This window comes from Balaenoptera acutorostrata, chromosome 7, assembly GCF_949987535.1.
Source record: "Balaenoptera acutorostrata chromosome 7, mBalAcu1.1, whole genome shotgun sequence".
In the NCBI taxonomy this organism is placed as follows: Eukaryota; Metazoa; Chordata; class Mammalia; order Artiodactyla; family Balaenopteridae; genus Balaenoptera; species Balaenoptera acutorostrata.
Window position 1 is genome coordinate 96217115 of NC_080070.1, and position 27055 is coordinate 96244169.

General features: G+C 38.6%; 1 protein-coding gene across 4 annotated transcripts in view; it reads left to right on the forward strand.

Annotated features, from left to right (window-relative positions):
• The window catches only part of MAGI2 (membrane associated guanylate kinase, WW and PDZ domain containing 2), a 1355072-nt gene that overhangs the window by 1028355 nt on the left and 299662 nt on the right, over nucleotides 1-27055 (forward strand). For 3 of the 4 annotated variants that reach the window (XM_007187116.3, XM_007187118.3, XM_007187119.3), the window contains exons 8-9: nucleotides 15599-15720; nucleotides 17614-17796. In XM_007187116.3, the coding sequence (XP_007187178.2) occupies nucleotides 15599-15720; nucleotides 17614-17796 (305 nt within the window). Of the gene's footprint in view, nucleotides 1-15598; nucleotides 15721-16068; nucleotides 16198-17613; nucleotides 17797-27055 lie in introns of all 4 variants that reach the window. The other variant, XM_057549547.1, reaches the window with a different exon arrangement.

The window sequence follows — 27055 nt, forward strand, 5'->3', positions numbered from 1 at the left end:
CCCCAGCTCCATTTTTCGTTCTCAAGATTGCTTTGGCTATTCGGGGTCTTTTGTATCTCCATACAGATTTTAAGATTTTTTGTTCTAGTTCCATAAATGCCATTGGTAATTTGATAGGGATTGCATTGAATCTGTAGATTGCTTTGGGTAGTATAGTCATTTTCACAATATTGATTCTTCCAATCCAAGAACATGGTATATCTCTCCATCTGTTGGTATCATCTTTAATTTCTTTCATCAGTGTCGTATAATTTTCTGCATACAGGTCTTTTGTCTCCCTAGGTAGGTTTATTCCTAGGCATTTTATTCTTTTTGTTGCCATGGTAAATGGGAATGTTTCCATAATTTCTCTTTCAGATTTTTCATTGTTAGTGTATAGGAATGCAAGAGATTTCTGTGCATTAATTTTGTATCCTGCAACTTTACCAAATTCATTGATTAGCTCTAGTAGTTTTCTGGAGGCATCTTTAGGATTCTCTATGTATAGTATCATGTCATCTGCAAACAGTGACAGTTTTACTTCTTCTTTTCCAATTTGTATTCCTTTTATTTCTTTTTCTTCTCTGATTGCCATGGCTAGGACTTCCAAAACTATGTTGAGTAATAGCGGTGGGAGTGGACATCCTTGTCTTGTTCCTGATCTTAGAGGAAATGCTTTCAGTTTTTCCCCATTGAGAATGATGTTTGCTGTGGGTTTGACATATATGGCCTTTATTATGTTGAGGTAGGTTCCTCTATACCCACTTTCTGGAGAGTTTTTATCATAAATCGGTGTTGAATTTCGTCAAAAGCTTTTTCTGCATCTATTGAGATCATATCATTTTTATTCTTCGATTTGTTAATATGGTGTATCACATTGATTGATTTGCGTATATTGAAGAATCCTTGCATCCCTGGGATAAATCCCACTTGATCATGGTATATGAATCTTTTAATGTATTGTTGGATTCTCTTTGCTAGTATTTTCTTGAGGATTTTTGCATCTATATTCATCAGTGATATTGGTCTGTAATTTTCTTTTGTTATAGTACCTTTGTCTGGTTTTGGTACCAGGGTGATGGTGGCCTCATAGAATGAGTTTGGGAGTGTTCCTTCCTCTGCAATTTTTTGGAAGAGTTTGAGAAGGATGGGTGTTAGCTCTTCTCTAAATATTTGATAATATCCACCTGTGAAGCCATCTGGTCCTCGACTTTTGTTTGTTAGAAGATTTTTAATCACAGTTTCAATTTCATTCCTTGTGATTGGTCTGTTCATATTTTCTATTTCTTTCTGGTTCAGTCTCGGAAGGTTATATCTTTCTAAGAATTTGTCCATTTCTTCCAGGTTGTCTATTTTATTGGCATAGAGTTGCTGGTAGTAGTCTCTTAGGATGCTTTGTATTTCTGTGGTGTCTATTGTAACTTCTCCTTTTCCATTTCTAACTATATTGATTTGAGTCCTCTCCCTCTTTTTGTTGATGAGTCTTGCTAATGGTTTATCAATTTTGTTTATCTTCTCAAAGAATCAGCTTTTAGTTTTATTGATCTTTGCTATTGTTTTCTTTGTTTGTATTTCATTTATTTCTGCTCTGATCTTTATGATTTCTTTTCTTCTGCTAACTTTGGGTTTTGTTTGTTCTTCTTTCTCTAGTTCCTTTAGGTGTAAGGTTAGATTGTTTATTTGAGATTTTTCTTGTTTCTTGAGGTAGGCTTGTATAGCTATAAACTTCCCTCTTAGAACTGCTTTTGCTGCATCCCATAGGTTTTGGATTGTCGTGTTTTCATTGTCATTTGTCTCTAGGTATTTTTTGATTTCCTCTTTGACTTCTTCAGTGATCTCTTTGTTATTTAGTAACGTATTGTTTAACCTCCATGTGTTTGTGTTTTTTACGTTTTTTTCCCTTTAATTCATTTCTAATCTCATAGCGTTGTGGTCAGAAAAGATGCTTGATATGATTTCAGTTTTCTTAAATTTACTGAGGCTTGATTTGTGACCCAAGATGTGCTCTATCCTGGAGAATGTTCCGTGCACACTTGAGAAGAAAGTGTACTCTGCTGTTTTTGGATGGAATGTCCTATAAATATCAATTAAATATATGTGGTCTATTTTGTCATTTAAACCTTTGTTTCTTTATTTATTTTCATTTTGGATGATCTGTCCATTGGTGTAAGTGAGGTGTTACAGTCCCCCACTATTATTGTGTTACTGTTGATTTCCTCTTTTACAGCTGTTAGCAGTTGCCTTATGTATTGAGGTGCTCGTATGTTGGGTGCATATATATTTATAATTGTTATATCTTCTTCTTGGATTGATCCCTTGATCATTATATAGTGTCCTTCTTTGTCTCTTGTAACATTCTTTATTTTAAAGTCTATTTTATCTGATATGAGTATTGCTCCTCCAGCTTTCTTTTGATTTCCATTTGCATGGAATATCTTTTTCCATCCCCTCACTTTCAGTCTTTGTGTGTCCCTAGGCCTGAAGTGGGTCTCTTGTAGACCACATATATATGGGTCTTGTTTTTGTATCCATTCAGAGAGCCTGTGTCTTTTGGTTGGAGCATTAATCCATTCACGTTTAAGGTAATTATCAATATGTTTGTTCCTATTACCCTTTTCTTAATTGTTTTGGGTTTGTTTTTGTAGGTCCTTTTCTTCTCTTGTGTTTCCCACTTAGAGAAGTTCCTTTAGCATTTGTTGTAGAGCTGGTTTGGTGGTGCTGAATTCTCTTAGCTTTTGCTTGTCTGTGAAGCTTTTGATTTCTCCATCAAATCTGAATGAGATCCTTGCCGGGTAGAGCAATCTTGGTTGTAGGTTCTTCCCTTTCATCACTTTAAGTATATCATGCCACTCCCTTCCGGCTTGTAGAGTTTCTGCTGAGAAATCAGCTGTTAACCTTATGGGAGTTCCCTTGTATATTTTTTGTCATTTTTCCCTTGCTGCTTTCAATAATTTTTCTTTGTCTTTACTTTTTGCCAATTTGATTACTATGTGTCTCGGCATGTTTCTCCTTGGGTTTATCCTGTATGGGACTCGCTGCGCTTCCTGGACTTGGGTGGCTATTTCCTTTCCCATGTTAAGGAAGTTTTCGACTATAATCTCTTCAAATACTTTCTCGGGTCCTTTGTCTCTCTCTTCTCCTTCTGGGACCCCATAATGCGAATGTTGTTGCGTTTAATGTTGTCCCAGAGGTCTCTTAGGCTGTCTTCGTTTCTTTTCATTCTTTTTTCTTTATTCTGTTCTGCAGGAGTGAATTCCACCATTCTGTCTTCCAGGTCACTTATCCGTTCTTCTGCCTCAGTTATTCTACTATTGATTCCTTCGAGTGTAGTTTTCATTTCAGTTATTGTATTGTTCATCTCTGTTTGTTTGTTCTTTAATTCTTCTAGGTCTTTGTTAAACATTTCTTGTGTCTTCTCGATCCTTGCCTCCATTCTTTTTCCAGGGTCGTGGAGCATCTTCACTATCATTATTCTGAATTATTTTTCTGGAAGGTTGCCTAACTCCACTTCATTTAGGTGTTTTTCTGGGGTTTTATCTTGTTCCTTCATCTGGTACATAGCCCTCTGCCTTTTCATCTTGTCTGTCTTTCTGTGAATGTGGTTTTTGTTCCACAGGCTGCAGAATTGTAGTTCTTCTTGCTTCTGTTGTCTGCCCTCTGGTGGATGAGGCTATCTCAGAGGCTTGTGCAGGTTTCCTAATGGGAGGGACTGGTGGTGGGTAGAGCTGACTTTTTCTCTGGTGGGCAGAACTCAGTAAACCTTTAATCCACTTGACTGCTGATGGGTGGGGCTGTGTTCCCTCCCTGTTGGTTGTTTGACCTGAGGCAACCCAACACTGGAGCCTACCTGGGCTCTTTGGTGGGGCTAATGGCAGACTCTGGGAGGGCTCATGCCAAGGAGTACTTCCCAGAACTTCTGCTGCCAGTGTCCTTGTCCCCACGGTGAGCCACAGCCACCCCCCGCCTCTGCAGGAGACCCTCCAACACTAGCAGGTAGGTCTGGTTCAGTCTCCCCAGGGGTCACTCCTCCTTCCCCTGGGTCCCAATGCGCACACTACTTTGTGTGTGCCCTGCAAGAGTGGAGTGTCTGTTTCCCCCAGTCCTGTTGAAGTCCTGCAATCAAATCCCACTAGCCTTCAAAGTCTGATTCTCTAGGAATTCCTCCTCCTGTTGCCGGGCCCCCAGGTTGTGAAGCCTGACATGGGGCTCAGAATGTTCCCTCCAGTGGGTGGACTTCTGTGGTATAAGTGTTCTCCAGTCTGTGAGTCACCCACCCAGCAGTTATGGGATTAGATTTTACTGTGATTATGCCCCTCCTACCATCTCATTGTGGCTTCTCCTTTGTCTTTGGATGTGGGGTATCTTTTTCAGTGAGTTCCAGTGTCTTCCTGTCGATGATTGTCCAGCAGCTACTTATGATTCTGGTGTTCTCACAAGAGGGAGTGAGAGCGTGTCCTTCTACTCCGCCATTTTGGTTCAGGCTCCGGCAGCCATTTTCCTGTGTTAAATAAGCCTCGTTATTTTCTCATTATGCCTGCTGATCAAAGAGTACTTAAAATGTAAAAGCATCTTCTTTCCATTTCTACTTGTTATTTGGCTAGACAATAACTTATATTACCATTCTTTTATTTTTTTTTAATTTTTTTAACAATCCCATCATGTGAGTGTTAAAGAAAGAAGACTTACAAAAAGGGTGGATTATTATAATAGAATCTCCTTTCAAAACTCTGACAAAAAGTAGAAATGTATTTGGTATCAACAGATATGAGACTGATTATCATTAAATAAAAAGTCAGAAAGATAAAGATAAGGTTATAAACAAAAAGTCAGGTAAGAACTATATTTTTCTCACCGCTGTCAAAGCTGAATACATTTGAAAGGATATTGTTTTCCTTTTTTTATAGTACAGTGACATTGTTAAACATTATTTATTACTAGTGTTTAACAGATGACTTTAGATGAAATTATCTTATAATAGACAGCTTATTGTGTAATAAAAATAGACGGATCACACATTTTTTATTATCAAATTTCATATGTTCAATCTAGCTAAGTAAGATGAACTTTTAAATTATCAAGAAAAAAATCAGGTTCTGTGGCTGAGCTTAACCGGATCTACTATAGGCAAAAAGAGACCATTTGCTTTGATAAACCAATAAAATTAAATTTGCATTAATTTAGTCCAGAAGAAACTCCTCACCATTAGGTGTGTGGTTTCTGAAAGCTTATTAAGTACCATTTATTGAGTCTGTCATAATGAAAAGAGCTTAGTTCAAATTTCCATTAAGCACAACACTCATATATAGAGGTTGACAAAGTCCCCTCATTTTATTCTTACTTCACTTTCTCCAGTTTTAATTGGGCATCAAAAAACATATGAATATATTTTCAGATAGATAAAATGATAGGAATGATTATCTTTCTTTTTCTTGTAATATTACTTAGTAAGTTAGTTGGGGGCATTGACTTAATTTGTAAATAGTTAATAAATATCAGTCAACCCAGAAAAGTCATATTAATAGCTACCGTCTACTAAGCACTTGGTATGTTTTAAGCATTTTACATAAATCATTTAGTCATTACCACAACACTGTATGTCAGATACTATTATTCATGTTTTACAGACAGAGAAACTTAAAGAATCCAGACCATCAAGCTCGTAGGCGGTAGAAATAGAGTTGCAGCCCAGGACAGGAATTAAGAGACCTGATGCTGTCCATATTTAAGTTACACTTGACTCCCATACTCTCAGTACAAGAAGATAATATTAAAATCTATACAGTGCTTCATCTTTAAACACTTTCACATATTTCTCTTCAAAACAGTCCTGTGAGGTGAATAGGATATTTACAGATGAGGCCATTGCAGTTCAGAGATATTAGGGGAACTTTACAAAGGTAGTAAGAGATAGACTTAATCTTCAAATGTGGTTTAAACTTCAAACACTTGTTTGATCTTAAAAATAACAGAGAGTGATAACTGAGACTCATTGTAAGTGGCTTTCACTCTGGAGAAGCCCAATAGGTCCCTGTGAGATTGAGGAAACCAGAGTGCAGGTGGCTCCCCTCACCTATGTTACTGCTTACGGCCTAATCCACAATTTACAGGTAACTCTTATGTGAGCGTCAAGGGGAGGTCTTACCTGCACTCGAGGTTCCCCCTTGTTACCACATAAGGAATTTCTGTAAGTGATTGAGTAAGTACCATGTTTTCATTCCTTATTGTATCACTGGACTTCAGCAGGGCCTAACCTGTCCTTTTCAAGGTTTGAGACAAGACATACGTAGTTGTTATTATTGACTACCCCCATTCTCACTCACATACAACTCTAACCTTACTCATAAATATTAGTGCAGAATCTTATTATCATTATCATGATTGCCAGAGACAGTGGCCCATGTTCAATTTCCAGAGTTGGTAAGGGCAAAGTTCAAGAAAAGTAGAGTTAGGATTAGCTCTAAGTGAGGCTAAAAGGCAACCCTTGGAGGAGACTCTTCTAGTTTGAAAACTAGGTCACCCAAAGCCGGTCTCCTGGCTCCTCACCCATATTCTCATTATCATTTCATTGCTCACTTTTTACAATATGCAAAACATACACACACATATATGTTTTCTTATAAAACATATTCAGCCCCTATTTCTATGCACATAATCATTGGGTTCTTTTAAAAAAATCATTTAATAATCAAAATAATGTGCTATATTTTCACGGTTTTATCTTCCAAAAACCAGCATGTAATTTACAATGCTGTGAAAGTTTCCAGTTTCACAAATAACACCATAATTGAGAATCACCTGGCTGAAGTAGTCACAGATTACTAAAGATAGCCCAAGCCTACATATACATAAGATGTATCATTGAAAAGTAAATGTATATTTGTGTCAGAACCACCTAAATCAATGTTTTGGAGTTGGCACTACACAGAGGTGGGTTTGATTCACGTATCTGCTTCTTACTGTGAGAACTGCAGAAAATTGTTTACCCTCTCTGAGGAGCCGCTGAATTGAAAGCGAGGAACATATTTACCTGAGGGTTTGGCATATAGTATTTACTCAATGAATATTAGTTCCCATCTCTTGCTACTACCCACCGTTCTCCCATTATTCTGTCTTTTATTTACAAGGCTGACATTCATTTGTCAAACAACTATTTCTTTCCACAAATGTGGCATCTGTTAAATAGAATTTAAATCTGAACAGCAACTAAGTAACTTTAAAAGCGTGTAAGATGGAACGTTTTCTTGAAATATCCAACATCACACCTTTCATCTTCTTTATTTGCAGCTTTAGAATGGAAAATACAAGCTCAGCCAACACGGGAGCCTAAATTCACCAACCCTGCATGTGTATTGTGCAAAGGAACAAACAAGTTACATAAAAATACATCCCCTGTTACAGATACATGAAACTGTCATCTCAGAACTTTGCTCTTCTCGTAATGGCATAATTTTAGACATCGTGTGTTAATTATATAAAACTCTGCAGCAATAGTTTTCCCCAAAAAGCAATTTATTAAAAACAACAATGAAGCAACTTACTGCCACCTTTCTTTGCTCTTGGTTCTGCTGAACCTTTATCCTCTCTTCCCACGACTTCTCTTCCATGCCTTTCTTATCTTCCCAGGGTCCTTATCTTCTCAGAATGACAGGCTCCTGCCCAGTCAGGGCCCACGGCCACTTATTAATGGCAAGGTATTGAAAGGTTCTCTGCAGATTCTAGGTATCCGGCAAAAGATCTTTTTCTCCCTAAGACTCATCAAAGGTACTTTTAATTTTGCTTTGTTTTCTAATTCTTCCTGCATTACTTTCTAACATATGAAAGGAATAGCTATGTGTTTTATTTTTCTCTGGTCTTAACAGTGTTAAAGACTCAGTAGTCAAGAATAATATTTTTTTAATCTTTTTCTCACTCTGAATATTAGACTTGGAAACCTGGGGAGGTTTGCTATTATATAAAGTTGGAATTATCTTCCTGTCATGTTGACTTTCAAAATCTCACAGTCTTGTGCCCAATCGTGTCCATCTCCCCTCATTGGCACTCCTTCCCTGACTCCCTCCTTCCTGGATAATCCTAGACATCAGTGATGTCGCCTTCACGATTCCTCACTGTTCCGAGTGTCCTTGGTAATTCTCTGACTCACCTTGATGTCAGGCCCAAAGTATTCCTGTACCCGTGGCTGTGTACGTCTAACATTATATATGAGTGATGTGTATGCACAGGTTTTTAATACTGAATCGTATTTTTTGGAGTTCAGCAGACTTAGGCTATATTGTGACTTCACATTTTAACAACTCATACCTAAGTTATTAATAAATTGCAATCCAGTTCAACATATAGTATATTACAAGTCAGATTATTCTCACCCTTCCCAGCACATTGTAAGGTCTAGTTCCCTGGGTAATGTGATTCTTCACAGTCAGAGAGCATCTTGTCCATCCTCATAACACCGGGTAAGTACAATAACCAGTACATTGGAGGTAACGACTAAATGATGCTGAAATGACTGGGAATTCTAGGGAGCACTGCAACTTTTCCTATGTGGTTAATATGGCAAAACTCATTCTGTAATCCCCCCAAGTTCAGGAATAAGGCACATCCTCCAGGATGGAGACTTTCCAAGTTATGGCCAGCCATTAGACTAAAGCCATAATGGAAGTAGGGAAACTTGAAACAAAACGAAACCTTATCCCATGGCTTGGAAGTATCCTCCCCGTCTTGAAGCTCATCCTCTCCCCCATGCCTCCTGCTCTCACAGAACCACCCACATGCAAACATACGCATGTGTGTATTCACGAGCCCCATACTCTGGCTAAGCAGGATGGATATTCCCAAACACCTTTGAATCCACTATTCTCTTCCTAAAATGTCTCCTTCTCCATCTGGCAAAATACATCTATCCTCTTAGAATCTGCTTAAGTGTCACTTCCTTTGTGACGCTTCCCTGAACCATCAGACTAAGTTGTCTTTTCTTCTTTGGAGTCCCCACTTTGTGCATACAAATTTTCTGACCGCTTATAGAGGGACCAACTCAGCCCAATTTACCCCCGACAGTCCAGGTTTTAGAAAAGGAAGTCCTGCACCCTGGGAAACGATTTAGTCCTAGACAAACCTGGGGTGGTTGGTCACCCAACTTGCGTGTCTGCCCTGTTGGAGTACGGGCCCCCTTGGTGAAGGGGTTGTGCTGTATTCATTTTCGTGTTCCCAGTGCCTAGCGCACTGATACATTCATGAAAGTGTACATGAGACTTAAAGGACTAAAGCCAGTGAGTCAGGGTTGGCAGACACCAGTGGAGGAGAATTGATCTAGTCTTGTCTCTTAACACTGAAAGATGTTGCAATAGTGTAGTCTTGTGGTCTCCTTCTAGCTAAGCTCTATTCTCCCTCTAAGTTTATGACTCACCACTTTTGCTCAATCTTTTGTTACCTTTGATAACAATAACCTCCTCCTGCACCCAGCAATAAAATTTAAGAGAGGGAAGGGATGGATAAAAAACATTTTTAAATGCATGCCTACTGGCTCTGAAATTTTAAAAAATGAGTCTGTGTATCTTGCAGGTCCTGGGGGCTTCACGGCACGATTGACAGTGCACAGTGTCATTTCTGCTGAGAGTAAAATATCAAGTTTTCCAAGTAATTGGTAAATAGTAATGGCTAAGCGATGAATCCCCCTTATAGATAAGATACACATAAAATACACATTACAAATCAATGCCAACTAAATAACTTGCCACTACTACTAGGGAAGGGAAGAGAGCTCATTTATCTGAAAATATATCCACATTTGGGAAGCTCTGCCCGGTGAGGAATGGAGGACAGACTCCTTAGCTATGAGAGTTTCAGCACAAATATAAAAATACTCTTCTCAGTTGGCCGTGATTCCACCTCCCACTTGGACACTATGTCCCCAGATCAGACACCCTCATGTCCAAAAAGAGCAAGAGAAAGTAACACGTGACTCAATCTTCCCACCCACATTCATAAAGCAAATTCACATTTCTCTCAGGTACAGTAGGGAATAATGAATGGACATTTATAGAAAGAAAGTTATCACTTAAGTGTTAGAATTGGGAAGAAATCTTTCAAGAGGCAGGATTCAATTAGTCTGTTTTTAAAAAATGCTCCAAGTAAAATAGATTTAATTCTTCCATTTATCCAAAGCTCATTTTTTTTTAAATAAAGTATATTTAAAACATTAGTCTTTAATCTAGATTTTCAAAGCATCATAAGGCGTACATCATATTATGGAAAGCCTATTTTATAGTTCTTTTTGTTTCTGTTTTATCTCCCCTGCTAGACTGTGTGTCTGATTGATCTTTGCCCCTACCTGCGCCCACTACCAAAGAGCCTAGCAAAGACCATTTGAGAAACAAATATCTGATGAATCACAGTAGCATCTATTGAGTACTTACATCCAGGCACTGGTCTTAAGTGATTTACTCATTTTAATTTATTTAATATGCACAACAACTTTATGAGGTGGTCTTACTTTTATCCCAGCTTTATAGATGAAAAATGTTGAAGCACAGAGAGGGTAAATAATGTGCGAAAGATCATATGCCTAGGATGTGGTGGGGCTTGGATGTGAATGCCAGCAATGTGACTGCAGTGACCAAGCTCTTAACACAGTGTCCTGCCTTCTATCAAGAGGGTTGGCCCCAGGAGATCCCTGTAGAGTTATTACCTTCTCTTAGCTTCTGAAGCAGGAGGAAGATTTTATTCCATCTGTCTCAAGTGGATAGTAGAGAAAACTTTATGGGGTCTTCTCAAAGCTTGTATTTAAATGAATAAAACTACAGACAGGGAGGGGGCAGTGTGTGTGTTTGGCTACCAGTGTAGCTACAGTTTAGGGGTTCAGATGTGAGGAGGCAACATACACTTTCCTGACCATCCAGAAGTATGGGAGTCAGAATTAGGGTCAAGGAAAACCTATGGAATTCCAAGCAACCCGGAAATTCATACTGTGATTCCATTCAGGAATTATTCTCTCTTAAAAAAAAAAAAAAAATGCTCCCAGTAAAATAGATTTTGGGAAGCCCCAAAAGGAGCAGGTTTGCATAGAAGGGATGACATACTGAGTTGCAACCCCAAACCCCAAGCCAACCTTCCCACACCCAGGGCTGAGGAGCTGCCTCCTGGTGCTCCCATATTTTGTCTCTAATATAGTGCTTTGCCATTTGAGCACATTTCTGTTGTAACACAAGACAGCAGATCCAAATCTTTCATCACAGAAGTGGGATGACTTTTTCACTATCACGAGAAAGTCTTGAAAGATTCTCTGTTTTGAAGGATTCCATGGATCATTACCCAAATGCAGATTGGTTATAGCACATAAGTTGGCTTCACCATAAGTTCTATCACAACATATATTTTATGGGAGAATTAAACTGGAAAACAGCGAGATCTATGACCTTTCATACATGCCTGCCTCCCTCCAGGCATTTGTTCAACAAATATTTATTGAGCACTGGCTACCTCATGCATTGGAGTAATTAGTGTAGCCACCTTGATCATCTTGGAAATATTTTACTCGTGGTACAATCTCCACTCGAAAGTTGCTTTCTTCGTCTCTCACACTGAGCCAAAGATCCATTTCTAATCTGTCAACTGAAGTCAAGATGATGTGATAGTGACCAGTGGGTACAAAAGGTGTCATTTGTGACTGTGCACTAAAAGCGCCCCTCTCCAAAAACCCAGGAGAAGCAAGGTGGAGAGTTAACAAGCTGGAATATGGAGGGAGCATTGGTAGTGAGGGTCAGATGATGGCCTTCATCACCCAGCAGACCTGCCCTGTGTGTACTGATGGGCTCAGGGTGTATGACTTTCCCCCTGTTTCTTCCATTGCTTCCCCACAGTGAAGGAGGTGGCAGTCACACAGGACTCTGAGCTGGGACTACCCTTGGCAGCATATCATCCATCAGCTGCAAAGATTTCCTTCCTTCTGTGCATGTCTCACCCTTTTGTTGGCACGTGTCCTCTCTTCTAGAGCAAAAGAGCATTTCCTAGTATTCCCCAGGGCCCTATACAGAAAAAGAGACTTCCAGTTGAATAAGGCAAGAAAGTCCTTATTCAACTACCTTCTCACACCTTCTCAGCTTCTAACTTAGGGGATTGCAACTCTCGCTGCACTATAGAGTTATCTGGGAAGCTTTTTTAAAAAAATGTCAATGCCCGTACCCCATTTGGAGATTGTGGCTCAGTTGAGTTAGGGTGGGCCTGAGTCCTTTCTGTTTTTGTTTGCTTTTTAAGTTCTTCAGGTTCATCCAGAACTACAAAGTACTGCCACATACGAACTTATCTTAAGTTTCCATTCCATTCCATAATGAAAAGGGGAGGGAGGAATTAAGCTGCAAATAAGTGAGTGTACTGGCAAAGAGAGAAGGTGGTGGAATGTCATCCTTGAATATCCTGTTCCGTTTGCCATTCCCACATGGAAGGATCTCATATCAGTAGTCTTTCTTTTTTGTAAGAGGAAATGGGGTTGTTGGGATCTACCCTCCTCAGAATATGTCTCTTACCCCCTTAGCTCTTAACACCTAAAAATTCTATTACTAAAATATGATAATAAACTAGATTTAACTAAAGAATAAGAACTCTTGGTAGCTTCCCAGGCTCCTGTTCAGTACAGAGCTGGATGAACTAGCTAATAATTCTCTCACAGAGCCTAAACAATGAGGAGGAGGATGACATTTGTCATTCACATCCTTTTACACATTGTAAGTCCCCCAAATCCTTGCTAAAAGGACTTCAAGTTATTCTTATTGGAAGCACAAGGAAGACAAGGCTTCTCTATTCAGCAACAATCATATTTCTTTGTAATAGGTCTTTTAAAGCTTGGGAGCATTTTAAATTCTAAATGAATGACTTTATTTGTGACAATGCAAATGTTCTGTAGCAATTAGCTCAGGACACTAAAGCCATCCCAGCTTCCACTCTTTGTCAGGTACAAGTCATACCAGACGAGTTCATTGGTATTTTCATTCTCTGTGAAATGTAGAACTTCACTTTGATGGTGAATGGAATCTTTTCAACATAGTTTCCATAAAGCAAGTGGCTATGACTTTTCTAAGGAAGTAATGATATGCAGGTAGCAAGTTGGAGGAACCCAACTGTATAGTAAATCTACCCCAGAAAGTTCTTGTAATGTATTTTGTAAGCGTAAAGTTATGTATATGATGAACAACGACCTAGAAAAACAGAAACAGAACAGATAGGAAATGAAGAAAGCTGATACTTTGGTACACCTCAGAACTGTTTCTGATTTCTCAAAATTAGTAACATATATTTGCAGACAAAAGTTTTAAAACACATATTCATCATTTAACAAAAAAATATTATCTCTCACTATGTCCAGTGCTTAGTATACAAAGTTGAATAACACATGGATCCTGTATACAGGTGTGCACAGTCTAGAGAAGGAAATAAACATGAAAATCAATTATAAAACACAGTATGATAAGGTTACTAAATTCATTATTGTGTCATTATCATTTAGGATGTTGTATACTACATCACAGAAACACCTTTATCCAAGACCTGGAAAGAGTGATCTCAAGAGAGTCAGTAACAGGAATACTATGTCCTTCAGAACAACTGTCTTGAGTTTATCTTAAATACTGTGAAGAATATAACTGGTTTCTCTTTCTTGCTGAATTAGCAGCTTGAAAGCTCAAAGCTAATTTGCAACATAACTCTAGTAAACAAATAGGATCCTATATTATTAATTTTGTCTATTGATCTTCCACCTAGACTCAACTAACTTCACCCTGGATTTTGTTTACTTTTCCTTGTTGTTGTTCTTTAAAAGGGCCTCAGATTCTCTTGACTATGAGGCAGGGTGTAAGAAAATAAACTGTGATGACAGAAGTCTGTTGAAGGTTTTATGACAGCCAAGGGGAGGAGCATGACACAGGCAGAGAATGTTGCTGGGTGAGGTTGGAGAAGGAGTTATGGAACAGATGGAAAAAACATTGTAATAATAATGACAATAACAGCAACAGCACTTATAAATAATAGTAATAGAGAATAACTATACTTTGAAAATAAAGAACAACTATACCTTACAATTGCGGGGTCCTCCCTGTATATCTGTACTTTGCAAACATTATTTCTCTTATCTTCACAGCAACTCCAAGAAGTAGATATTAATGTCCCCATTTTACAGATGAGAATATTGATGCTCAGAGAGTTTAGTAATTTGCCTAAGATGCCACCTCAAACCCAGGCTGTCTAGCTTCAGCTGCTACACCACTAATGCTCTGAGTCTCACGGGAAAACAGAAGAGGCTTGATAGGGTGTTGCTGATTTGAGTGGCTCCGAGTGTATCCAAAGCAAAAGGTGCATGTGGTGATGCAGCCAAAGGAGAAGATATGGAGATGAGTAAGGGCAGAGTCAGGAATAATATTTCTTTAGGTAATAGGAAGATTTCAAAGGAGTTTAGTAAGAGACACTAGAGGGGTGGCGTGTACCTGATTTTGGTTCTTTGTACAAACAAAAATAGGATTATTGTATGAGAGCATGAAGAGGAGAGAGGGCTTAGAAGAGGAATGAACAATTACTCAGTACTTAACTCTGTGCCAGGTACTACATATAAATTTCCTCAGTCAAGTCTCATGGCAACAATCTTGAATTCTAATTCTCCCCATTTTAAAGGTCATGAGACTGACACACAAGAGGTCAAATGACTTGCTCTAAATCACGTGCCTAGAAGTGAAAACGCTGGGGATTGACCACATCTGTCTCTAAAATTCATCCTTTACCTACATACCTTCTCTTTTCAATGTATGATTTCACATTGACGAGTGTACACATACTTAATGTGCACACGCGCACACACAATCCTCTTATTTTAGGTCTATAAATACACGTAAGAAAAGGAAGGAGGTAAAAGAAACAAAATCTCAACAACCAATTTTCTGTTAGTATAAGTCAGATAATTCCTGGTGTAATCACACTGTAAGAATACTATAAGGAATTCTTAAACCCTAAGCCCTTGGTTTAGCTGATCCACACTTGCTTAAAGATGCTCTGTGTCTGATATCTAGAAGTTTATTGTCTCACCAGGGAGAATGTAAATACTCTGCTTTTGACTGATCTCACTATCAATCATCCTACAGGTATCCCACAACTCCTAAATATCCTTAGGAATGTTTCCGCACAGTCCTTTAATCCAAGTCTGTCTGATTCTAAAATGTGTGGACTTCAGTCGCTCTAAGAGTAAAGCAATTAGTGAATTGACCTTATACTTATCCTGTTGGCTATTGGGACTTTACAAAGCTTAGAAATACTTTACAAATACTTCTTTCTTAAGCACCATTTGGTATAAATTTCATTTGTTGGCCATTTATTTGAATGCACCAAACTCGTCTCAAACTAACACAGTAGACCAGAAAGCAAGTTCACATTCTAGTTCTTTTGGCCGAATCATGCATAACTTAAATACAATACCATACGATAGAGCCATTGAGAGCTCTGCTCTTGTCCCAGAAATGCGCACCGTACACAGGCCAGCCCCAGCAGAGGCCTGACTGCGTGCTGGTGGGACATTCAGCTAGAGCTATTCCTATGTTCTCTTAAATGACTTTGCCCCACTGTTATCCTAATTTGAAATTTTATTTTTCAGCCACATAAATAGAAGAACACAGTTTGAAAACCCTGTCCTGGAAGCAAAAAGGAAGCTACAGCAGCATAACATGCCCCACACAGAACTTGGAACAAAGCCCCTGCAGGCCCCAGGCTTCCGAGGTTAGTACCTGTCAACACGCAGCGTTTCAAAGAGAAAGACTGTCTATCGAACTGCCTGCTCTCCAAATAGGCCTTTAGCTTGGACCATTTCATATAATTGATTTGCTTTCCCCAGACCCCTCAATTAGCTTCAGCTGGGTGTTTGCTCTGTCTCTAAACTCATGCATTTAGCATTCACGAGTGAAGGTAACGCCTCGGGTAGCACCTTATAGGAATTTACAGCACGTTGCCAGGTAGAGCTGAACGGGTATGACGATGGTACCGTAAACTGCAGAGATCCATAGAGACTCATAAGCTTGTCCTCAAATGACCAAGCACACGAATGAGGCTTGTTCTCCTCTGTGACAGTAGACAGCTCCTCATCGACAGTACCTAGGCCCAAACCCGCCTGCCCCCGCGCTGCCCGGGAGCGGTCACGCAGCGTGAGTGACATGTCTTACTATGGGCGCCACCTGGCCTGGAGGCCCGGGTGCATCGGTATGTCCTGGGTTGCTTGCTGCACCTCACTTCACCCTGGAGGCACATACGGGAATGAGATGCTGCACACGCTTTTCACGTCTTAGTGGGCTCTCACTCACACGTGGAAGCACGAAGGAGGCTCTGGTAGTTGGGGAGTCTAGATATGCCTACGGTTGATTTCACGCCGTATCACTACAGCACAATAAGGATGAATGTAAAGGTCTCACCGTTGGAACTTCTCTCCAACTTGTAAACTTTACTTTCATAAAGGGAATGGAGGTGACAAGATTATGTGTGTTTTTTATTTATATTTTAAAGAAGTGCTCTGTCTTCTTCACAAAGGTATATGAGATATGTAAATAGACAAAAATTCCAGTATAATGACTCATGACTTTATAGTTTGTCCATTACACATCACCTAAAATGGAACAACAGCAAACAGAATACTTAACTAAGTCACTGTGTACAGTTTGGCTGTTTTAAATATCAAATCATATCACCCAAAATGGAACAACTAAAAAATATATATAAAATACTTGACAGTGATAACATTTAAAGCAGATATTAATACTAATTCCTAGTATGACTATTATTTTTAAAGCATTTAATATATGTAGGAATATACTTATTACCGATCATAGCTGAAAAAGCATGTTAAATAACAAATTACTAGTTAAACCTCTATGAGTGGGTTCAAGTTCTGTTCAGATTATTTAGGTATATGATTTGAACATGTCAACATATTATTACAAAATATGTTACCTTTACATTCATAATTATATCTAGAGATATTGGCTTGCCTCTTGCTCATATTTTAGAGTACACTAAACACTCTCAGGTCAGTAGAAATGGATTTATCTGGTTATCTTTATAGCATCTCATAATATAAGCAAAAGCTAACTCAGTCCCACATCCAGGCATTCTTTCTAAACAATTTAGACGTTTGAAGAGGTGCTAATATTCCACTGTGCCTATTTTTTTGGGAACAACATAGTCCATTTCAGTTTTCTAGTCCTGTCCCTTCAAGGTTTGGGGCAGCACCAGCCACTCACACATACCTCCTACCTGGACCTTTTCAGAACAAGAGAAATGCATCCAGATGTGTCTGGATGATTTTAGGCTCCGCTTTATCTTTACCTGTTGATTCAGCCCTTTTTAAGCACAAGAAGGTGAATTTAGCGAACGGAAACAATGATGGCAAAAAAATCTCTCTCCAAACCACGCAGGCTCTTTCACCTTTCCCTGCACGCTTGGGACTGCTCTGCGTTTGGGGGAAGTGCTTAGAGGTGCGCTCCTGAAGTCACGCCTGCTTGCATTTACTGTAATTAACCCCACAGTTACCCCTGGGATCGCTGCTCGGTGGCTGGCTTTTCCCCATGTAAGAACATGCCTTAACTGTGCTTTTTCTTTTTTAACTTCTATCGGCCAATGTAGAAAAACCACTCTTTACCCGGGATGCATCCCAGCTGAAGGGAACATTTCTCAGCACCACACTGAAAAAGAGCAACATGGGGTTTGGATTTACCATCATTGGTGGAGATGAGCCTGATGAGTTTCTGCAGGTGAAAAGCGTGATTCCCGATGGGCCTGCAGCACAGGACGGAAAAATGGAAACGGGTAAGTTCCTTAATACTTTAGAAAATTGTTTTGCAACTTTTTTCCTAAGGCAAATATGAGGAGCTTCTTTCTATGTTTTTAATTTGAAGGTCAAAGGTCACTTCACTTTAGGACGACCACAGATTATGTCTCCCCTAAATTTAATAATAATCAAATTGAAGTATTTCTGGAAACAACTTTAAATACCATTTTTGTCTCATTTTTCTGACTGCCCCTTCTATTTGCTGGATTCAGTGGACCCTTGAGATTGACACTTTTCTAATTTATTTCTGGAGTCCCTTCTCAGGGATGTGATTAACATTTCATACTTTTCTTGCTTATGTTCAGCTATTGATATTTTTAAAATCTTTATTAATCTTATAGTATTCTCATGCTGAATTGCCCAGGTTAGTTATATTTAAATATGCACGCTCATCTCATAGAAAAAATGTTAATGGTATTCATCTTTATATATCCCCATACAATGTTTTAATATATAAGGTTTTTTTCTCTAGTCCTTATGAATGAATTTTCATATGCAGTTACTTGGATATCTATCAAATTATAATCAAAATTCATTTAACATGGAAATGCAGAGGCAAATTAAGGGAAAGAAAATATAAAATATGAAAGGTGCACAGAGACAGAGAAAAAAGTAATGAACTAAGTCTGATTTTGTAGTCTGATTTTAAATTCTCCTACCTGGTCCATGACTTGGGATTAGTCCCATAATTTACAAATACTATTTTCCTTGTCTGGAAAATAAAGAAGAAATCAAATTTGATCTGATTTAAATAATAATCAAATACTGATTTAAGAATTTTGGAGTATTGTTTTTGAAATGCCTTAGAAAATTACAAAGTGTAATAACTATATATCACCATTTCACACTTTTCCCAACATTGATATAATTTATGATGTTAACTTACTAAAGTCAATGGGTCCTAGAAGATACAGAAATTAGAGGATTACTTTTGAGGAAAAATTATGCCATTTGTATGCTCCATATATTTACAAATTGTTATTCCGTGGTTTTTAAAGTGGTTTGTGTATGAAGAAACAACATAAAATTGAGACCTTCATCTGACATTTTTCATTTTAAAAATGACTGTTTATTAAATGGTTCCTATAGAAAGAACATCTTTTCAAGGTCACCTAATGAGTATATTTGTCACTGCCAGTCACTAGTGAGTAATAATATATTTAATAGATGTTACGTTTCCTTGAAAGTTGAGTAAAGTTTCAAAACTAACTAACCACATTTTTCAAATGCTACTGTTGTAAAAATCATGTGCACATAATTTTCCGCAAGTTAGAGAGTATCTAACTCTGCTGTTCATCTGGTGAGATTTTACTAGGCAGCCACACTTTCATGTTGCCAAAAATCACAAAAAACATCAAATGACTCAATTAAAAATCATCCTATCACCTACAATTAGAATACGAGGAAACTGTGGATTTAATACCGACTTAATAGAGGGAAAAGGATCCCCAATGCTTTTGAACTTCAGTGAAATATTTAACAAACCTATTTCTTTTTTTCTTGTATCAATATTTTTTATTGAAGTATAGTTGATTTACAATGCTGTGTTAATTTCTGCTGTACAGCAAAGTGATTCCATTATACATACATATATATATATATATATTTTATATTCTTTCCCATTATGGTTTATCATAGGATACTGAATATAGTTCTCTGTGTTATACAGTAGGACCTTGTTGTTTATCCATTCTATATATAATAGCTCACATCTGCTAACCCCAACCTCCCACTGCATCCGTCCCCCAACCCCCTGCCCCCTTGGCAACCACAAGTCTGTTCTTTATGTCCGTGATTCTGTTTCATAGATAGGTTCATTTGTGTCATATTTTAGATTCCACATATAAGTGATATCATATGGTATGTGTCTTTCTCTTTCTGACTTACTTCACTTAGTATGATGATCTCTAGTTGCATCCATGTTGCTGGAAATGGCATTATTTCCTTCTTTTTTTTTTTTTTTTTTTTCATTTTATAGCTACTTTATTTTATTTATTTATTTATTTATTTTTGGCTGTGTTGGGTCTTCGGTTCGTGCGAGGGCTTTCTCTAGTTGCGGCAAGCGGGGGCCACTCTTCATCGCGGTGCGGGGACCACTCTTCATCGCGGTGCGCGGGCCTTTCACTATCGCGGCCCCTCCCGTTGCGGGGCACAGGCTCCAGACGCGCAGGCTCAGTAGCTGTGGCTCACGGGCCCAGCTGCTCCGCGGCATGTGGGATCTTCCCAGACCAGGGCTCGAACCCGTGTCCCCTGCATTAGCAGGCAGATTCTCAACCACTGCGCCACCAGGGAAGCCCTATTTCCTTCTTTTTTATAGCCAAGTAGTATTCCATTGTATATATATATACCGCATCTTCTTTATCCATTCATCTGTCGATGGACATTTAGGTTGTTTCCATGTCTTGGCTATTGTGAATAGTGCTGCTGTCAACAGAGAGGTGGATGTATCTTTCTGAATTACAGTTTTGTCTGGATATATGCCCAGGAGTGGGATTGCTGGATCATATGGTAATTCTGTTTTTAGTTTTCTGAGGAAACTCCACACTGTTTTCCACAGTGGTTGCACCAACTTACATTCCCACCAACAGTGTAGGAGGGTTTCCTTTTCTCCACACCCTCTCCAGCATTTGTTATTTGTAGAGTTTTTAATGATGGCCATTCTGACCTGTGTGAGGTGGTACCTCACTGTACTTTTGATTTGCATTTCTCTAATAATTAGCAATGTTGAGTATCTTTTCATGTGCCTCTTTGGCTATCTGTATGTCTTCTTTGGAGAAATGTCTCTTTAGGTCTTCTGCTCATTTTTTGATTGGATTGTTTGTTTTTTTGCTGTTGAGTTGTATAAGTTGTATGAAATTAAACACTTGTCAGTCGCTTTGGTTGCAAATGTTTTCTCCCATTCTGTAGGTTGTCTTTGTTTTGTTTATGGTTTCCTTTGCTGTGCAAAAGCTTATAAGTTTAATTAGGTCCCATTTGTTTATTTTTGTTTTTATTTCTATTGCCTTGGGAGACTGACCTAACAATTTATGTCAGAGAATGTTTTGCCTATGATCTCTTCTAGGAGTTTTATGGTGTCATGTCTTATATTTAAGTTGTTAAGCCATTTTGAGTTTATTTTTGTGCATGGTGAGAGGGTGTGTTCTAACTTCATTGGTTTACATGTGGCTGTCCAACTTTCCCAGCACCACTTGCTGAAGAGACTGTCTTTTTCCCATTGTATATTCTTGCCTCCTTTGTTGAAGATTAATTGACCGCAGGTGTGTGGGTTTATTTCTGTACTCTCTATTCTGTTCCATTGAGTCATATGTCTATTTTTGTGCCAGTACCATGCTGTTTTGATTACTGTAGCTTTGTAGTATTGTCTGAAGTCTGGGAGGGTTAGGCCTCCTGCTTTCTTCTTTTTCTTCAGGATTGCTTTGGCAATTCTGGGTCTTTTATGGTTCCATATGAATTTTAGGATTATTTGTTCTAGTTCTGTGAAAAATGTCATGGGTAATTTGATAGGGATTGTAATAAATCTGTAGATTGCTTTGGATAGTATGGCCATTTTAACAATATTAATCCTTCCAATCCATGAGCATGGGATATCTTTCCATTTCTTTGAGTAATCTTCAGTTTCCCTTATTAATGTTTTATAGTTCTCAGCATATAAGTCTTTCACCTCCTTGGTCAGGTAACAAACCCATTTCTTTTCATAATAAAAAACCCAGTTATTTTTTTCTCTTGCCCAATCCACTATTCTGTGTTTCAAAACTAGAAAAGACTTCTTTCAGTGTAAACTTAAAAGACAAAATAAAATTCAAAGGTTTGCATAGTAAGGTGTATTTCCTTCTCACTCATTTTCGTAGTTTGCCACACTCACACAGTCTAAGTTAGCCTACTCAACAACAAAGTCAAAGCTTTATTTAGAATTTAGCAGATTTTCTGCATTTAAGATAATCACAGAATGGTCCTAATAGAAAGCGAGAACCTAGGATTTTATTCTGTTCACTGTCTCCTATTTATTCTTCTATTTATTCATTCAGCAAACACTTGTTAGGCTCCTTCCTTTCACAGTCATTGCTGTCCACCAGGACTACAAAGGTGGATATGACAAGGGCCAGGCTCTTGAGGAATTTACATCCAGGAGGGGCTTTGGATATATAAACAAGTAATTGTAACACAGTATGAATAGGATGAGTCTGTAATAACCATGATGTTGGCACTAAGTCAGGAGAGTTGGGCAAGGGCACAACAGAATTTTTTTTAAAGTGTGTTTCTAACTATATAATTTTATTAGGCTTTTTAGGGATGATAATTTCTCTCATCAGAAAAGAAAATAAAATGTTGAAATCCACTGCTTATTAAATAGTCAAAAATATTGTGTTTATTTTTAATCATGATATCATTTAAAGTAAAATGTAAACATATTTCTGTAGCATTCCACAAGTTATAGTAGAGGGAATGGCTTCTCAGTTCAGTTCAGCAAATATTTAGTGAATACCCATATGTGCCATGCATTCTGATAATTATTTGGGATGCAAAAATGAGGAAACAAATGTTTCTATTCTTAAGAAGCTTACAGTATAGAAATAATGAGTGATATGTTAGAGAATATTTATAACTATGCAAATACAAATATGTACAAAGTCCAGAAATAGTACAGAGGAAAAGGGGGTCAATTCTATTGAGAAGAGCTTAGGGAAGGCCTCATAGAAGATGATGTCTGACAGAGTTTTGAATGATGAGTAGGCGTTTGCTGGGTGGACAAGTGAAGAAAGCTAGAGGAAGAAGAAACAGCAATGTGCAAAAGCACAGTAGTGGGAAATACCGAGGAAAAGATTTATATGCCATCTCAGTGTAGATTAATATTTTGCCTTCAGTGGGTGTTTATGTGAAGTATCAAGTAAGACGATAATTATAACTGATAAAGATGAACTATTCAGGCTTGTGGCAAGCATCAAGGAACAGTATATAGTCATATATCCTCAAACAGAAAACATATAAATGCACGAATACCTATATATAAAACCTTTCTCATGTAAATTTTTAACCAGTTAGGCATAGAGATTTACTCTATGATTGATGTTTTCTTTACTTGTAAATCCCTAGAACCTAAAACAGTGCCAGGCAAATAGCAGTTACTCAATAAATACTTGTTGGCTGGTTGGATGGATGGATGGGTACACTTAGAAATTAAAATGTGAAATTTGAATTAGCTGAATTCCTCTTTTCCAATATAACCTCGTCGATGCTAATCAGACCAATAGCTTACCATTAAAGCAAAAACAAATCATCTTTCCAGTTTCTGGATGAAATTTAAAAGACAAGTACATGTTAGGGACAAAATTAATTTCCTTTTTTGTAATGATTTCATCTATAAATGAACCTCAAGAGTTAACAAAAATAATTGACACTACAGATATAAACAATAAATCATTGATATTTAAAAGGCGAGCAATGTCATTTGACATTGAAATAATCATGAAAATATTTTAATCAACTTTTCTGGCTCTAGATTATCTCTAGTTTAGGCAAAGAGATGTCAATAGTTTGGACACAAAGAAAAATCCATTCTACTAAAGTTGACTTAGGGTCCCGTACTATAGAAACAAGGGTAGGGTGGTCCGTTCTCAGTCAGCACTGATTCTAGGAAGCAATGGAGACAGGAGAAATGGAGGACACTGTGCCCCCCACCTGTTTTTTAACAACTAATTGAGCCAATCCCCAATGGTCCTATAATGTTCCAGAAGACACTTTCTTAGAAGAAATTACCATAGTGCCCAGAAACCATCCGACTTCTGATTATTAAGGATTCACCACATCCCAGCAATCATTTGTAGACACCAGAGATCCTGATAACATTCTTTAAACTATTTTAAAAATCAAGATTGATGTAACAAGGCTTATGTAGAAACTGCAGAGTCTAAAACATACTTATCTATCATCCTTCCGTTAAAAAGCTTCCCTCGTTACATGGTGTTTCATGTTTCTCCCCAGGCTAATTTTTGAATCAAGGCTTATGGTTTTCAACAAATATAAGAGCAAGGAAAGTTGACCTGTCCATGATGTTCTCCTATAGATGGGTTGAATTATGAGGTCAGTCACATCCCATTAGTTTTTATTTGCCCTCTTCTAATAGTTATTCACTTTATTAGTAAAATGGCAAGAAACTGGAAAGCCAACACCCTGACATTGTCTAGCTTCTGGCATTTCTCCATTTGAGCAGATTGATGTTATTGCTTTTACTGGTTGCTACCTCTTTATTAGCTTCTCTAAAAGGGACACAAGGTTAACTTTGTCAGAATCACTTGGGGAGCTTTTTAAAGATGCAGATTTCTGTGCCCCTAGACCTGCTGATTCCAAGTTTCTTGAAGTAGTGCTGGGAATGTGCATTTATATACTTTTAAAAATGGTCAAAGCAATACACACACGGTAAAAAAAAAATAATAATAACATCGAAATATTTATAATGCATAAAAATTTCTCCTGTCCTGCCCTTGTTGTCTCAATTTAACAGTTCTAGACATGACCTATATTTACTTCCTCTCAGAAGAAATGAAGCTTTAACTCCCTTATTCCCCAGTTGCCCTCCCCCATTCTCCCAATTGAGTTTTAAAACTACTTTTAGTAATATTCGTACAGGTTTTGCATTATCATGGCTTTGTAAATTTGTTCACTGACCCCAGCGCTCTATCATTAATACATTTTCTCCCTGTAAAGGGCTTTGTGGAGTTTTACTTTGTTTTTTTTTTTTTTTTTTTTGGCAATCTCTTTCTTAAAATGATACTTTTTTTTCCCCAAAGCACCATCATATTAGGTCCTTAGAGGGTCCTCCTTTTTCTGGGCATCTTTTGTCCTCATTCTCCTCTCTGGGCTGGTTGTACGGCTGACATTTGGGGACTTTCCATTATGTCTCTCCCAAGCAGAGCCCACTGTTATCCGTATCCATATCCTCTTTTGTCGTGGATGCTCATTTTACTAGAGCATAGCCTTCAGATGTCTTTTGATCTTGGATTGTCTGTATTTAAAAATGGAACACTGAAAAAGTTGCTTGGGACTTTTGTGTCTGTGGCGGAGTTTGAAGACTGGTCAAGTTTAACCTGAGGTTACTAGGCAGGGGCAGAATATGAAAGTCTATTAAATAGGGTCCTTTTTTGGGAGACACCCTCATCTGTGACTTAGGGTAGGTGGTGAGAGCTCTGCATGCAGATGTAGCAGGGCAGATCCTCCATATACTTGTACCCAATGTTTCCTAATCCCAAGGCTTTCTGCGATTCTGCAAAGCAATGGAGAGTCCATGTTTCCCTTTCCTCCATGTCCATGTTTCCCTTTCCTCCAAAAGCACACTAGAACAGGAATCAGGAAATTCTTTCTGTAAAGGGTCAAGGAGTAAATATTTTAGACTTTGTGGGCCAAGTGGTCTCTGTCACAGCTGTTTAACTCTGTCATCATGAAAGCAGCTAAGGATGGCACGTGAACAACTGAGTATGGCTGTGCTTCAATAAAATTGTATTTACAAATACATGCAGCAGCAGGATTTGCTCCATGGGCCATAGTTTGCCAACTCCTGCTCTAGAATGTACCTTCCAAAACCATGATACATCAGTTATCATGCCTTTGTCCACATTCCATATTCTAAAATTCTCTTGAGCTGTCTTGTTTTATAAGGGCCCCTCTCTGTCAAAATGGCTCCTCTCCCCTTCTCTTCGTTGCTGTGGGTTTATTCATTTTAAAGTCTTTGTTAAAGGGGATAGCCATGTATGTTAGTCTGTCATGTTGAACTACAAGTCTTAGAATCTGCATTTTTACACCCACTGAAGTTTGAGAACCACCGCATGTAGTAGTAGCAAGAAGACACCTTTCCCACTTACTGTACAGCTTGGCAAACATTCTCCGTCCTAGCCTGACCCTCTCTCAAACAAGCCTATGCTCAGAATTTCTTTGAAGGAGTGTTTATGAATATTCCTGGGGACTAACTTTTGGGGTAGAGTCTATGGCTATCTACTCAATAGAACAAAGCTAATTAATCTTTATGTTTATCTTTCATATCAGGCTAGGACATTGAACTATGTGCAATTTCTCATTCTTTGGGATTTTAGCACTCTTTGGGGTATTCTATCTAATGATTGCACTATCTGAAATTTTAGTTACCTTTTAGCTCTCTATGGAACAGCAAAGATTAACCTGGGGCCGTGAGTGCTGTGTGGACAGATGACCGCCCTACTCTCAACGTGACAGCTATTGCCCCTCTTAGGGCTGGCCCTTCAGTAATGAATTTCCACTTAATGGTTACCCAGTGGTTTCCCACGCTGCCTTACCACAGTATTCTTTGGTCCTCTCTAACCATTATTAGCTCCTTAGCAGTTTGATGAAATCCTACACTTGTTAATTAAACATCTCCTGAGAAAAATCTATATGTATGAGAAAGCCCAAGAAGTAATTCAGAAGTGTTTTCTGTGTCATGTTTTCCCACCTCATAATCAACTTATACCCAGGGCAGGCTTCCTTTTGAATTTTGAGCACACACTGCCATGGTCTCTCCCATGACTCCTGTCTTACTGATTGGCTGCCTTATAAAAACATCCGAGTGGGCTTCCCTGGTGGCACAGCGGTTAAGAATCCGCCTGCCAATGCAGGGGACACGGGTTCGAGCCCTGGTCCGGGAAGATTCCACATGCCGCAAAGCAACTAAGTCCATGTGCCACAACTACTGAGCCTGCGCTCTAGAGCCCGTGAACCACAACTACTGAGCCTACGTGCCACAACTACTGAAGCCTGTGCGCCTAGAACCCATGCTCCACAACAAGAGAAGCCACAGCCATGAGAAGCTCGCGCACCACAACGAAGAGTAGCCCCCGCTCGCTGCAACCAGAGAAAGCCAGAGCGCAGCAACGAAGACCCAATGCAGCCAAAAATAAATAAATAAATGTATTAAAAAAAAAAAAAAAGAAAGAAACATCCGAGTGAAGCAGCCAGTGCTTCATCATCACCCACCTCCACAAATAAGTGTTCACACTTAGGTCGTGTAAACCACTTAGATAGTTCTGTCAATTGCCGGAAGCAAATTAACTAATGTAATCTTTCTATTATTTGAAGGATCTGTTTAGTTTTCTAATGCCGCACTGCAAACCATGCCAAAACTCGGTGTTTTAAAAGCGCAGTCAAATGTTTGCTCAAGATTCCACTTTCTTGCCTGGGATGGGCTGGGTGTTTCTCATCCACCAGTCTCACATTGGGCATGTTGTGCACCTGCCA